The sequence below is a fragment of the Typopeltis vanoorti genome, chromosome 17 (assembly GCF_054136105.1).
Source record: "Typopeltis vanoorti isolate ZY-2024b chromosome 17, IOZ_Tvanoo_1.0, whole genome shotgun sequence".
Taxonomy (NCBI): Eukaryota; Metazoa; Arthropoda; class Arachnida; order Uropygi; family Thelyphonidae; genus Typopeltis; species Typopeltis vanoorti.
In genome coordinates this window covers 28,980,926-28,997,367 of record NC_143565.1, presented here as the reverse complement: position 1 = coordinate 28,997,367, position 16,442 = coordinate 28,980,926, and the positions used below count along the sequence as shown (strand labels likewise).

General features: G+C 36.3%; 1 protein-coding gene across 1 annotated transcript in view; it reads left to right on the top strand.

Moving 5' to 3' along the window:
• Positions 1 to 16,442, top strand: part of LOC150097249 (uncharacterized) — a 550,351-nt gene that overhangs the window by 479,974 nt on the left and 53,935 nt on the right. The window contains exons 27-28 of the mRNA XM_090407628.1: positions 463 to 586; positions 8,972 to 9,057. Of these exons, the coding sequence (XP_090263754.1) occupies positions 463 to 586; positions 8,972 to 9,057 (210 nt within the window). The remainder of the gene's footprint in view (positions 1 to 462; positions 587 to 8,971; positions 9,058 to 16,442) is intronic.

The following is a 16,442-nucleotide window of genomic DNA, read 5'->3' as shown; positions in this document are numbered from 1 at the left end:
ATGAATACGTCATTGAGTTTGTGGTGATTAAAGATAGATAAATTTCTATGTAAGTACATAATTATTGCGATTTCTAAACTTCAGCTTCATAACATTAACACTGTTTTTGGTTACCTTAACTATCTTCGATCTTTAGTTTTCCTTTCTTGATTTTTCCCCTCAGGGTTTATTTGCCAACATTTTAAAATTATTATTATTATTATTATTTTTAATCTGGTCCACACATGATGAAGGGCCACAAGACCCATGGCACACTACTGCCGTGTGTGGGCAAGAGGAATAGAAGAAAAGAGGGTCTGTTCACATTTTTGTTTGAAAGTACATGTGGATGTACTTAAGATTTGTTTCAAACTTTATACATTTTATCAGTTTTTATCTTAGCTAAACATGTTCTTTAATGTAAAGATAAATTAAGTTAATCCAATATATTTATTTTTACCATTTTTGATTTATTACTTTTAGGTAACTGTACGTCAGGCATCATTTATGTTAGAGAGTCTTTATCCTACCCATGTGCTAAAGAGGCTAAATATATCAGAGGAAGAATTTTGGGAAAGTAGGAGTCTCTCATTCAGGGATTGGGCAGGTTTGTTTTGTAAAAATTAAAATCCATTTTTATAATTAAGAAAATGTTCAGTGATTTTAATTGCACACATTCCTAGTAAAATACAGGATATCACATATCAGTATTATACTAGTTGAGAGTACATATTGCTTTTATTAATAATAGTATCTGATAATACCATTTTGCTTTGTTGATTAAAAAAAAAACCTGTGAATTGAAATTTTTTATATCTTTTGATATGTGTCTCAATAGACAATTGCAATATAATAACTGCTCTTCTCAGAATAGTACCCCAAACTAGAATTAGGTCATCATAGGATGATTTGGTGCAATGTATAGTGTAGGAAGCACTGGCTGTATACTCTCAATGTCTATCTTAATGCTGCTGGTCTGATAAGCAAAGTAATTGCACCGTAATATAAAAACAACCCTTGCTAGTACTGTCTTGTCATCTAGTATCAGTCATCTGGTTGTCTTTTATAATACAATAACAGGGTCAGTTGGTGCCATTTTTCTAGATTCTGAAAAGGCATTTTAGAGAGTACCACATGATAAGTTAATAATATTATTATTGTCGTTATTATTATTACTATTACATAGGGAACCTCCATGGAGTCCTAAGACTCTGTGGAAGGCCCAAACTATCAACACAATATCTATTGTACCTTTCCTTGAAACTATTAACAGGCAAAGCACTCAAAACTGACTCAGGCAACCCATTCATTCACCACTCTCCAAGTGAAAAATCTAGTCATTTTTCACCTTGCTAACCACACTCATACCCAACTTCCAGGAATGACTCCTTGTCGCAAAGTTGAAACATTTCCCCCCCCCACACCACCACACATCATTCCTATAAAATCCTTTAAGTAACTTAATATTTAGATCATAACCATCCTTTTTCACCTATCAACAAACTTTTGCAACCTATAAACCCTCAATCCTATCCTCATATTGAGCATTCAACAGACCACACTCCATCTTGATCCCTCACTCCTGGATCCTTTCCACCACTTCCTCATCCCTAAGAAACTGAGATGACCAGATCTGAGCACAGTAATCCAAATGTGGCCACATCAAGGCTTTATAAAAAGGAATGACAGCTCCCTTATCTTGACTTGTTAGTGTCTTCTTCAATAACCAACTAATACTGGAAGCTACCCTGGTTTCTTTGGCAATATGTCCTCCAAAACTTCAGCTTTCTATCTACTACTACTACTACTACCACCCCCCCCCAAAAAAAAAAAAATCTCTGGCTTTATCAATTTCCTGCAGTACAATTCCCTCACTGTAATGCACAACTTATAAGCTTTGTATCCAGAAATACATAACTTTACACTTTTCCAGATTAAATTAACATCCATAATGTTTTGCCCATACTGTCAACCTATTTAAATCATCTTGCAAGCTCTCTCTACATCGATTGATTAATATTATTCTACCCAACTTTGCATCATCAGCAAACAACTGAATATCTACCTTCAAATTATTTTCGATATCATTTATGTACAAATTAAACAGCAGTCATCCAAGCACAAAGTCACTATTCATCTGCCTTCTGGATTTTGCTTCTCCATATACTTCTTTTTGGTATTTGTCCATTAGCCACTTGTTTATGTATATCACCAGTTTCTTCTACATCCCCATTTGTTGCAGTTTGCATAACTCAGGTTTATATAGTATCCTGTCAAACGCCTTTATAAAATCCATCAGTATCATTCATATTTGTAGATTTAGGGACTCAAAAACACACATATTGAACAGATTATTTTATTAATTACAAATAAAATAAAACATGAGGGACAAGTATCATTGTCCCAGCTGTCACTCCATCATAAAGAGTTGGTAGATTACTAAGGCATCACTGACTCTTCACAAAGACATGCTGCCACTCATACAGTATCATATTCTTATCCACCCATTCCTGAATTCTCTTTTTGACCACCTTTTCCAGTACTTTTCACACCACTCTTGAGATACTGATTGGTCTGCAATTTTCTACTACCGTCTTAGATATTCATTATGCAAAAGAATTATTTTATCCTCATTTTATTGGGACTGCAGAACTGAGATTTAAATTAAACTGCCTATTCCCCTAAACATTCTTGCAAAACATAGCTGATATCCTATTCAATCCCACAGCTGTATTTGCATTCAAATCAGTATACTAAGCATCTGCAATTCATCAACTTCTGTTCTCACATTAGACTCTGTCATAAGATCTTAACAGTTTCATCTACTAATGTTACCTCTCTACTCTACACTCTTTAAAGTCATTCTTCCTCCTACTTGCCACATAACAAAAAAAAAACTCTTTGGAATTTCTTTTCACCTGTTCAGCTAATTTCTTCTCATAATCTGATTTTGCCTTCCTTACGTTGCTGGTCACCTTTCTTGTCTGATCCTCATATTATTCATGAGTTAGCTAGTCACCTTTCTCCTTTTATATTCTCCACAATATTTTCTTTGTTTACAGCTCATGCTTAATGATACTACTCATCCTTCTCACTCCCACCCTGTTTTACCCTCCTGACTTTGTCTATACAGTGTGATATTTTGTTTCCTCAAGATATCCTTGACAATTCCCTCATGCAGTATGAACATCCTTCCCTTTCAGATGTTTATGCATGGGACTGATTACAGCTCATACTTAATGATACTACTCATCCCCACCCTGTTTTATCCTCCTGACTTTGGGTATACAGTGTGATATTTTGCCTCTTAAGTGTATCATAATCACTTGCTTTGTAGTTCCACAATACACCTTAGCTGGGATTTCCACATGTTTTGCTACCTCTCAAGTCAAGACCACATGATCCTTTTCCCCAATTGGAGGCAGTGTATCCACTTGAGTTATGGTCAGGTCTTCTGATCCTATAACAAGATTCAACACTCTCGTATCCAGTTCCCCTCCATCACTTTCTGCTTCAAGTAATTATTTCTCAGTAAGTGTATAAATTTCATTTTCTTTCTGTCATTTGATCTTTTCTCCTTCCAAACTATGTCTCCAAAGTGAAGTCCCCCATAATAATTACTCGATTTACACTCATTGTTAATCTGGTGATGCATGTCTTCCACATCATCTCTGGGATCTACTGGCTTATAGCAGCATCCAGTTTTATATTTTGTGCTATTGACCTCATTCACACACCAGATTGACTCAAAAGAACTGCAATTTGCATGACTGACTCCAAGTTTGTTGGCTGCAATTCATCTGTTATCATCCACATTATCTCATCGCCTGTTTGGTCTACTCAGTCTTCCCTGAAAATACTAAATACATCACATTCTATCCCTATAACTACATTATTTGCTATTAACCAAGTCTCACTAATACCTATAATGTTTGGTGTGGATGCAGTGACCATGTATTTTACCATATATTTAACCTTTAATTAGTCGCATGGGGTCTGTTTGATCCCAACTGTCATTCAAGACTCCACGGAGGTGCCTGTGCCATAAGAACTTTCTCATTGTATTCAGTTATTTTGTGAAATGATAGTGTAATTAGTTTTATTAGAAATTTCACTGCACACTACTTAATCAAAAATTAATTAGTCGTAATATTAAAAAAAAAATTAATTGTGTAATAATTTCTTCTTAAGTGATTTCATGAATATTTTCATTCATACTATTCAGTTAGAAAACTCTAAAACAATGGTTCTTATCATAGCTAATATGACAAAGCAAAACTTCTAGATGGCCATGCTTGCACATACTATTGTTCCAGTAATTTCCAAAATGCCATATATATTTTATCTTATAACAAATCATTTGAGCCTATTTTCTTCCTTATAAAACTACATCAGGTGATGAAAGCCAGAGTTTAAATTTATAAATGGTGAGAGTGCACAGCTAAGCCAATACAATTGTAGAATTCATCTTCTTACAATGTGCAGTTATCATTGTTATTAATAATTAGTAGAAACATGAATGGTCTGTATGGTGCAGTGGATTTTACTTTAATCTTTTTTTTTTCTCTCCACCATGTTTTATAGTCTTGCTGAAACTTGATTGAAATAACATAAAAAAAACGCACATCATCTGTATGATGTTTTTTCTGCATTTTTCTCCTGGAGATAATAATTTCTTCACTATTTGAGAAATGCAGCCAAACTTCAATAGGTACTAAAAAAAAATTTTTTTTTAAAAATCTGCTAACACCTTTTGGTCTCCGTATATTAGGGAGTAGGTGAGGCCATTTAGCCCTATCTAACTTTTGGATACTGAGTGGGCAGTTCAATCTCCACTGGTAGCCAATCAGAGATAGCTGGCTCAAGGCTATCACTAATTAATCGGTACTCAGTGAAGAAGGCGGCTAGCAAGTGCACCATCTCATGATGCTTAAACCTAACACAATATTTTTAATGTCTGAAAATAGTGTGGGTTCGACAGCCGATTGAGTTTATGGGATGAAACACCCGAGTTTCCGGGAGAAAAACCCTCTAGCAATACCAGAGATCGACTAACCCGGGAACCAGTCGAGAAAAGGCTTAGAAAAAGTTCCTCTAGTCAGCGACTAGATTCGAAGGCCTTTTGTCGTGCAGTCAAGCGCCATAGAGCGCAAACACCACTTCTACTGAGCTACACAGGCTCTCAATAGGTACTAAAAAGTTTTAATTTTTCAGAGCATTGTAATGTGTAGTGATGTTTTCTGTTCTTCATTAAATGAGCATAAGTCCTGTTCTAATGGCACTATTTCTATAATAGCTTTATCAAGCCACTTCAGGCATCCTGTATGTTATGACAGTATGACAGTTTTGCAGGATAAAAAACATAATTTTCAAGAAAGAAAGAGGGAGAAAATTCTGCTTGCTGTATAAAACTGGCTAATTCACCTTCACTTGAAAAGCCCTACACATCAAACTAAGTTCTTCCAACTGAAGAACAAATATCACAGTGGTAGATGAGCTAGGGAGATACACTGACTGACAAAGGCTTAATTGTATCATGTTGGAGGCTTAATGGATTTTTTACAACACTCAAAAAGAATTAAAATAGAATTTAATACTTCCTATATTTCGTCCTAGTCACTAGGACATCTACGGGGATTACAAAAACAATTAATGTAACATATACACAAATAACAAACAATACTAAGCCCAACCACGTGGGTGACACTAAAGTCCTATCTAGGTAGAGCGCCCTCTAAGGGCAGTAGTAGGTAGCCTGGAATGTAAAGTGGGAACTCTGGTGATGAGTGTTTCCCAAATCTTCGGAAGCTTAATGCAACCATATTTATTGAGATTTGGTTGGTTTTTGAGAGCTGCTGCTGCTTCTAAGAAAAGTCTTTCTTTCTTTTTGCTATGGTGGAGCATGGTGGTTTTCTTCCATGATACCCTGTGGATGGTGTCCAAAACATGGTCAGCCAAGCCTGAATGGCCATAGTTGTGTTTGAAGATGTAAGACTTGTGTTCCTCTAGACGGATGGATGCTGATCTGCCTGTCTGTCCAAAGTACGCCAGCTTACAGGAACAGGGTACTTTGTAAACTCCAGGCAGAGAGAGAGGAGGGAGCTGATCTCTCGTAGAACGGATAAGGGTAGCCAGTTTGTGGTGGGGCTTATATGCTGTGTGTAGATTGTACTGTTTTAGTATCTTGGCTATTTTTCGGATGTGCCACGGATGTAGATGATGGTGATGGCATTTTTAAAATCTTGTTGACGAGAAGGATGGGGAATGGGGGAGGAGTTGATTATTTTTTTGATACTGTGATCGCTGTAGCCATTGGAGAGGAAAGTGCTGTGTATGTGGTTAAGCTCAGTAGTGAGGGCGGTTCCACTGGAACAAAGATTGTGGGCTCTCTTGGTAAGAGTTTTAATAATGCCATATTGTTGAGAGGGGTGGTGGTGGGAGAGTTTGTGAATGTATCTGCCTGTGTGTGTGGGTTTTCTGTATACGGTGAAGGTAAGTGTATCATTAGGCAGGCATGTGACTAAGGTGTCTAGGAAGGGTAAACAATTGTTCTTTTCCTTTTCCATAGTGAACTGGATTCTTAGATGTAGACTATTGAGATGACTGAGGAAGCAGTCTAACGTGTCTGGGCCATGAGGCCAAATAGAGAACACATCATCTACATATCTTAGCCAGATAGAAGGTTTGAGTGGGGCTGAGTCTGTGGCTTGTTTTTCGAAATCTTCCATATAGAAATTGGCAGGGGGGGTGAGAGGGGGGAACCCATGGCAGTTCCCTCTATCTGCTTGTAGATTTTGTTGTTCCAAAAGAAATACCCAGAGTTAATGGCAAAGGAAAAGAGATCTAAGATGTCAGAGGGAAAAACGTTTTCTAAGAGAGATAAGGTGTCAATTAAGGGAATATTGGTAAACAGAGAGGAGATATCAAAGCTTACCAATATGTCTGTCTTCTTCAAGGTTAAATTTTCTGTGAGGGCTTTAAAGTGGGTCGAGTTTTTTATATAGGAAGGGAACCTTCCGGTGAGGGGGATCAGAGAATTGGCCAGCTGTTTAGATAGTCTATAGCAAGGTGCATTGGTAGCATCTACTATAGGCCTGAGTGGGGAATTGGGTTTGTGGATTTTTGGTAAACCGTATATTCGGGGGGGACGGGAGCGGAAAGGTTTAAGTTTTTTCGTGACATCAGGGGGCCAGGAAGATACTTTTTGGAGTAAAATTTTTAGTTTCTTAACTTGTGTTTTTGTGGGGTCATGTTCTAGCGAGATGTAGGTAGCGCGATCGCGGAGGATAATGTTCATTTTACGATTATATTCACTGGTATTAAGAACGACTGTGGCATTACCCTTATCCGCTCTGGTGATGATGATACTTTTTTCTTTACGTAGTTTCAAGAGAGCCGTGCGTTGGGCATATGATAAATTACTTTTTGGTGGCGAAGAATGCACGAGGATGTTGGCTACGTCAAGTCTGATGTTGTTAGCTATCTCCGACGGTAAGCGACCGATTCCACGTTCGATGTTCACCATTACGTCAAGCACCGGCACTTCCTTCGGAGCGACGGCAAAATTATGGCCGAGGCAAAGGGCGCTGACGGCATCGTCGTTGAGCCTTTTGGAAGAGAGGTTTATTACTGTCTGGAGCGGTTGAATTTGTGGTTGTGGTTTGTTTTTCACAAGGTTGCTATATTTCTTGATGTGTTTATTTTTTATTTTTTGGAATTCTCTCTGTGCGGAAGTTTCCGAAATGCCAGAGAGAATCGACCAAAGTTCAGGGTTAAGAACGGTGGAGAGCTCCGAATGTAAGGAGCCAATGGCGGCGTTCGTCACTGCGAGGGTACGTGTAGAGGTAAGCCGTGTAAGCCTCTACACACGTAGCTTAATTGTATCGGATATCATAGTAGTCTGTAACTACTGTAAATAAGTAAAGTGGTATTTCCCCACACTGGAAAATGAAAATTGCTTACCACTGAAAGACTTTCAAAATCCATTCTGAGATTCATATCCACAGCCTATGGATTGAGGCTCAGCAGTAATATTTGTTCATCCATTCAAGCCTCTATTAGAAATCTGTTTGTAAGGAAATAGGTTTTTAATGAAGACTTGTGTTTAATACCAATTTACTAGTTTATTTGTTCTTATTGATCACATGAAACAAAAAAGAAAAAAAAATGAAAGTAGCGTAACTTTAATAATTATGAATATAAATATCTCAGTAGCCCAGTTGGTAAAAGCCACTACTCAGAGACTTGGTAATGGCTTTTACCATGGAGTGGACACTACTATTACCGAGTAGTGACTTTTTCTTATGAATCCCCGATATAAGAACACAGATGTTTTAGAACCTACTTTGGCTGAGGATTTATATAACTCCTTTAGTTTACTAGGTTAGTTATAACATTAAGAATTTTAATGAAAAATTCTTAATGTTATAACTTTCGTCTAATATATGAGGTCTCATGTTTATGATTAGCAAGGTAAGACTTTAAGAATTTGTCATCATTGTTTCTTGGAACCTATCCCTCCAGAGTTACAAACTGCTATGATATCCAGTACAATTAAGCCTTTGTCACTGTACCTCCCTGACTCATTTACTGCTGTGACGTTTGTTCTTCAGTTGGAAGGACTTAATTTGATGTGTGGGGCATTTCAAATGAATGCAGATTAGCCTATTTTATATGGATGGCAGGGTTTTTCTCTCTCTTTGAAAATTATGTTTTTCATCCCATAAAACTGTCATACTGGCCAGTCCAGCAGACATACAACTAACTGACATATTCCCCTCACTAAGAATATTTTATATATTATCAAATTCTTATGATTACATTTGATTAAATATACTATTTGGCCAGTATTGTATTTTTTTTTTTTTTAATAAAACAACTTTTTTTTTGTAGTTGTAATATTGATGAGTAGTTCAGAACTGTACTGTGCTAAACTAAAATTCTCACTTTTACTATTCCAGATATGTAAAAAATATAATTTTTTATATTGTAGGGCTTGCAGCTCAGATGCTAAATGAAGTGTTCTCTGCAGACTTTTTAACTCCTTTAGAAGATACCGATACACGATACCGGTTGGAGGTATGTTTTTGTACTTTTCTAATAAAATCCATTTTCGAAGTTGGACAAAAGCAGTTTTTCATGTATCAACACAGAACAAAAAAAAATTCATCATTATTACAAATGAAAAAAATGGATTTTAAGGAAGACATTTCATGGTGAATCAGAATGGTACATCTACTCTGTTCAGAATATATTAACTCTTTCTGAGGTTTGTATACTACACTAGCAAAAATGAAAGTAATTAACACAACTCATATGTTTGTTCTTAATAAAGAAAATTCTAAACAACATATCCCAACTAAACTGTACTCCTCTCAACTAGAAAAGACTCATGATAAATACAGTAATAAACTTTAATGAAATTGCAGAAATATTTTGTACTGAAATTAACAATATATCATCAGTATGTGGAACAAGTAATTCAAAGAATGGAAATACAAGGTAAATACAACAATTGGTTTACTGTTGAAATGGTTGCTACATGCCAAAAAAAAAAATAATAATAATTTTTACATTTGACTTTCATAGACACCATATACTCATTCCCATATCTAACCAGGTTTTTGGGAGCGAAGCCTTCTGCCAGAAGAAGTCGTAGGGTTGCAGATGAGTTAATAGGACAATCACAAACATCCTTGCCCATAGCTGGATTTCAACCCATAGCCTCTTGGCTGGCGAGCAAATACGCTAATCACTTGGCTAATTCTAGCATGTAGCCAGCTTTCTACGTGCTAGAGAAGTAATATTAAAAAAAATAAATAAATAAATAAAAGAAAGAAAACTATCTTTCATATTTACATGAGATGAAAATTGAGATCTCCCAAACTTTTTTTTTGGGGGGGGGGGGGGGGGGACATTTAAATTCAGGTTAGGACAGTGTAAAACAGCTTCACAACTTTCTTTAAAGAGACGCTCATATTTCTCTCTTTCCCCTTTGTATGAAAAACTGCTTAAAGAATAAAATTTTGATTTATTGATGAAAAAATGACAAAAAAAGCATATATCCATAGAATATGGTTCTCATAATATAAACTAAAATATGATAAGTTATTGTATACAACAGTTGAGAAGAATTATGGAAGAAAAGCGTGGTGAAGAACAAGCTGGATTCAGGCCAAATGGAGGCTGTCAGGATTAGATCTTCACTTTACGACAAATAGTTGAGAAATCATGGGAATATAACAAAGATCTGTATTTAAGTTTTGTTGATCTGGAAAAGGCATATGATAAGGTGCCGAGAGAGAAGCTATTCAATACACTATAGTTATATGGTGTCAATGGAGCATTATATCAAGCAATACTTAGTCTTTATTTGAATTGTAAGTCAGCAATTAGAATTGAAGTAGGTACAGGAAGATTGTTTAATGTTAAATCTGGTGTGAGACAAGGATGTACATTATCCCCTCTGTTATTCATTATCTATATGGATTACATTGCTTTATGCAGATGATGTTATACTTCTAAATAAATCTGCTACAAGTCTGCAAGATTCCCTGACTAAATTGAATTGAATAACTGTTGCAATAAATATGTTATGAAGGTTAGTAATAAAAAGACAAAGACAATGAAAATAGGCGAATCATTGAAAGTGTCAACTGCATTATGAATGGAGAACCTGTGGAACAAGTAAAACATTTCAGCTACTTAGGCACGATTTTTAGTGAAGATGGTAAATTAAATATGGAAATAGATAGCAGAATCAACAAAGCTGGTATGTTAGGAAGTTAATTGAATAAATTCATATGGAATTAGAGAGAAATTAGTCAGAACACTAAATTAGCTGTATACAAGACAGTGTTCAAACCAGTTTTAACGTTATGGATCTGAGAGCTGGGTCAGAAGTAAAACACTTCACCAAAGACTAGAGACTGCAGATATGAGAATCCTGAGAAAGATTAGAGGTGTGAACAGATGGCATCAATGGCAATATCATATTAAAAATGAGGATGTTAGGAAAGAACTTGACATTGTCAGCATCCAGGAATGCATTAGCAGAGCTAATCTAAGATGGTATGGACACTAAAACAGAATGGGTGAGGAAAGATTAGCAAAACAAGTGTTCTTTGCCAGGTTGGCAGGAAAACGACCCAGTGGAAGACCAAGGTATAGATGGATTGATACGGTACAAAGTACCTTAGGTGATAGAAATATAAGATCTGATAATGTTGGAGTCTTGACAAGTAACAGACTGATTTGGAGGAAAATTGTAGATAGGAAGTTAGTAATGATGTAAATTTTTCATGTAGTACTATCATATTGTGTACACTCCTTGAGGATACATGGCAGGAATTTGATAATGATGATGATGATGATTGTATACTAATAGTTCATAGTTGATTTCTCCATTTCTTTGTATAAGGTAACTTCAAATAGCAATATAGCATAAACGTATTATAAAATAAAATTGTGGTGGTAGAGAATATAATAGCAGCATATGATGACAAGTAATTAATGCCCCAAATGAATAAACTTGAAATATGAAACTATGAACCATGAAAAGCTGTAAACTGTACTACATTACTATTAGTACCATGGTTGTTGTTGTTCTCTTGTCCTTTGAAGAGTCTTAGATGTTTCTGTGTGCTCCTTGTACTGCTTTGGCTATGTCGATGATTTTGTTTGTATAGAGCTGTTGTTCAGGATCAGGATCTATTTCTTGCAAGGCTGCTGTAATTGCTGTACAGGTAAAGATGTGAGTGGGTGTCAGTTCAGTATTGGAGCAGTTGTTGCAGTTTCTATATGTTCTTATATCATCTGTATTGATCTTCATTCCTCTATAATGTCCTGTTCGTAGTCTTGCTATCATGGTGGAGGTCTTTCTGTCAGCACTGATTTCGGGAATTTGATGTTGTATCACTGATTTCAGTGGAATTAGTTTAGCTTTTGCTAGTGCATTGGCATCAGCAAGAGTTGTCATGTGAGTTTCTTGAGTTCTCTAGCTTCTTTTGCTAATTTATCAGCTGCTTCTTCATTGTAATAAATGCCTACATGAGCAGGAATCCATTGTAAAATGCAACTTTTTCCTAAACACTTTAGTTGATTTAAGAGTTTATGGATGTCTTGTGTGAGCTTGGTATTGCCATTTTTGATTGGCTCCATAGCTGATCTTGAGGCACTGTAAATTATAATTCCTTCAGATTGTTGAGATGATAGTTTTAAGTAGGCTTCAAGTGCTTTATTTATTGCGTAGAGTTCGCTGGTAAAATTGGAAGCGATTCTCTCAGATCCAACTTTCATTGCAAGTTTTTCACCTTTCGGGAGTAAAAGGAGAACCTTTTACTCCATTAATCATATTGGTGTCTGACGATCCATCGGTATAACAAATAACCTGTTTGGAGGATGAAAGAAGGTTGATAGTATTTAGGCCTTTTTCTTTGAGCATTGCTTTTGGTTCTTTTTTTGTACAAAGTTTGGTAAGGGTTAGATTTATGGAGGTATTTGAAAGTAAAGGACTGGAAAATAGAGGTTCTTTGTTTATGTGGGCATCTGATCAAGACCTATTTCCTTCCTGATAGTGTCATCATATTGTAAAGTTGATGATCTGTGAAGTCTGCATTTTTGATTCCAATGTTCATAAGTTTTTAGGGAGATATGATCGCTTTGGTAGCTTCTGATATTATTTATCAATTTTATGGTGGCAAATTTTCGTCTGTCCTCCAGGAGGTCAAGCTCACATTCCTGTTGGGCTCTGATGTTGTTAGTGAATGAGACTGCACCAATGATAATCTTGGATGCTTTTGCTTGTATTTTGTCTAATTTTTTCTTTACCGATGAGGCCAAAGGTGACTAGATAGGGGCTGCATTATTCCATTATTGGCCTTATTAGTGTAGTGTAAGTAGTTTTGAGGATTTTTGGCTTTGCGTCCCAATTTGTTCCACAAAGCCTTTTCAGTGTATTTAATTTTTTAGAGCTCTGTTGGAGGTGTTAGAGATGTGTTGTGCAAAACGTAATTCCTGATCATGCGTAATACCAAGGTATTTTGGATTTGTGACTTTTTCAATTAGCTAGTTGTTGATCATGACATTGGGATTGTAGGAATGTTTATTTTTCCTGTCTGTACTAAAGGTGCTTAGTTTTGTTTTTGTCTGGGTTGATTTTGAGTTTAAGTTCATCTGACCATTTTTCTAATCCTCTCATGGATTTGTTTAGAATCTCCTCTGATTCTTTGATTTTAGCACTGGTGTGCCAGATGGCTATATCATCTGCATAGCAAGTTACTTTTGTGTATTCTGTAAGGTAGGGATGAATGTTAATTACATATAGAAGGAATAGTAAGGGACTGAGTACTTAGCCCTGGGGAACACCAGCCCAGGTTCTCTGCTCTCTTGATATTGCTGCATTGATTCTGACTTTGATCTTTCTTCCTCTAATGAAATCAGCAATCCAGATTAAAGTGTTGCCTCTAATTCCAATATCATGTACTGTTTGTATTAATTTTTTGATCCAAACACAATCAAAAGCAGCAGTCATATCAAGGAATATGTCAGTTGTCTTTTATGTTGGTTTTTCCTGAAATGAGTCTATTATTGTTTGGCAGAAGTGGAATAATTGATCTGTTGTCGAATGACAGGTTCTATAGGCAGTTTGGTAGTAGTTGATTTTCTTATTTTTTTGTCAGCCAGTGCATAAGCCTGGAGTGTATGATTCTTTCAGTAATTTTACAAAGTATGCTAGTTAATGCGATAGGCCTATAGCTTTGACATTTTGCAGCATTTTTTTCAGGATTCAGGATTGATACAATAACTGATTTTTTCCATTCTTTTGGAAGTTTGCCTGTGTGCCAAGAGGTATTGAGAACGTCCAAAAGTTGTTCTTGGGCATTTTTGCCAAGGTGTTTGACCATATGACCAAAGATAAGATCATTACCAGGAGATTTATTAGGTGCAGTTTTCTCAATTGATGAATTTAGTTCACTTAGTGTAAATTCTTCGGAGAATCATTGAACAAATTAATCATGGAATCAATATTATGATCTTTCCAGTATGGTATCCAGGTATTTTTCTGCCTGCCTCTTGGTATTATTGCTTTGGCAGCTTTACTGATGTGTGAAGTAACGATTTGTAATATTCTGTTGAGGTTTCCAGAGACAGGTTCATCTTGACAAAGGCTCTCCAAGGTTTGATTACACTTTGTCCAGTCAGCTTTTCTGAAGTTCCATGTCCTTTTGATTTGCTGTTCTTGATCAATCTTGAAGTTTAGTGTTATTATGGGTCTGTGGTCACTGATGGCAATTCCCAAAATTTTCCGTTGTGCACTTGATGTAATGCTATAATTAATAGCTGTGGTGTCAATAGCAGATTCAGTTCCCGTAGTTTTAGAGAGATAGGTGCTCTGTCCATTGTTAATTGTTGTGAGTTCCAAATCTGTGAAGAGGTCTTCCAATTGTTGACCTTTATGGTCTAAATCGGAGGAGCCCCACGTTAGGCTTTTTGCATTTAGGTCACCAAGTATAATGGTTGTGTCAGTTGGAGATTTGCTTAGCTTTTCAATGATGTCTGTATCAATATTTGTATTATCAGGGTGGTAGACATTTGTGATTGAAATAGAATGGTTTGGTAGGTGTATTTCAACGGCTTGAGCTTCCGTCGAACTGTTATTATTTAAATATTGATTTAGGGTGATTTCTTTGAATTTGATTTCTGGGGGTCTTCAAAAGGATAGCAAGCCTGCCACCTGCTCTTTCCTCTCTATCCTTCCTAAGAACTGTGTATCCTTTGATGCTGAAGTTCAGATTTTTGTTCACTTTTGTTTCTTGTAGACAAGCCATATGGATAATGTTTTTGTAAAGCATGTATTTAAGTTCATCCATTTTTCTCTGAGTACCATTGATATTGAGTTGCAAAATGTTAATATGAGTCTTCGTAACATATTAATCAGGAGCCCGGACTGCAGCCCCAGATGCAGTAGCATTGGTTGATATCGTTCTATGACTCTTCATTAGAAAATTGGATGCCATTGCCACGTTAGTCACTTTGAAATCGGACCATAAGAAATTTGGTCAAGAGCTTCAAGGGTCCAGAGGGGGGGGGGAGGTGTGGTCAGACTTCTTCCCCTAAACTATACTTGCATAGATCTTGCCAGGAACACTCAGTAGGGAAATACCTCTGTAATTCTCACATTCAGTTTTATTTCCCTTTTTATATATGGGCACTATTAGAGCTATGCTCCAATCATCGGGAATTCGTCCCTCTGTCCAGGCTTTCTGAACTATGCAGTACAGCCATTGTAAGGCTTTTATACCACCATACTTCAGCATTTCTGGTTGAATATCATCTACTCCTGCTGCCTTTCTGCATTTCAAGCCTTTGATGGCTTTTTCCACTTCAAATATGGGTATGTATTCCTGCCTGCATGCCTGCCAGGAATACATATTGTTTTTTATCACTGTGCTGTCATCACTGCTTGTTTCATTTAGCAGTTTTTCAAAGTAATTACTCCATACTTCAAGGATATCTTTTTCTCCTGTTTTCATGTCACCTTTATCAACTCTAACTCCTTTTACAGCACTCTTTCCTCCATTTCTAAGTTTCTTCAACAACCTCCAGAATATCTTACCACCTTCTGGATATTTATTTTCTATGTTCTTGCCAAAGTCCTCCCATGGCTTTTGTTTAGCTAGTTTTACACAGTGTTTCGCTTTCTTACATTTGTCTCTGTATTCTCTAAGAGCAAAAGCTCACTTATTTGCCAGGAACTTTTGATATGCTTTCTTCTTTTCCTTCACTGGCTCTTTAACTTCTTGTGTCCACCATGGAGTTCCAATTTTTCCTTGCAGACAACTTCAACACATGCCTCTCTAGCTGAATCAATCAGGGTTTTCTTCAAGGCTTGCCACTGAATCTCCAAGGTTTGGTTCCTGTTCTCAAACTCTTTCATTTTTCCTTCAATAATCTTTGTGTATTTTAGTCTACAGTTCACATCTGAGAGCTGCTCAACTTTTATTTGCTTTAAAGCTTTCTTACATGTTATTCTTTTCAATATGAAATTCAATTTTATCCTGCTCAAGACTAAATAGTGATCACTTCTAATTTCAAATCCTCTGTACACTCTGCGCCAGGGAGAAAACATTACTATCAACAATGACATAGTCAATGAGACTTTTCTTATTCCTTGCCTGTTCTCTCCATGTGAATTTGTGCACATTTTTATATTGGAACATGGTGTTAGTAATAACCAGTCCATGTCCTGAGCAGAAATCCAACAGGTATTTGCCATTATTATTAACTTTGTTCTTTTCTCCAAATTTTCCCAAAATATTCTCAAAATATTTTTGTATGTCTGACAATCATTTCCTATTCTGCTATTTAGATCCCCAACAAGTGCCAACTTTTCCTTTTTCATTGTGTTAGTTGCTTTTTCTAAAGCATCAAAAAATTCCTCCACTTTTACCTTAGTAGAACTT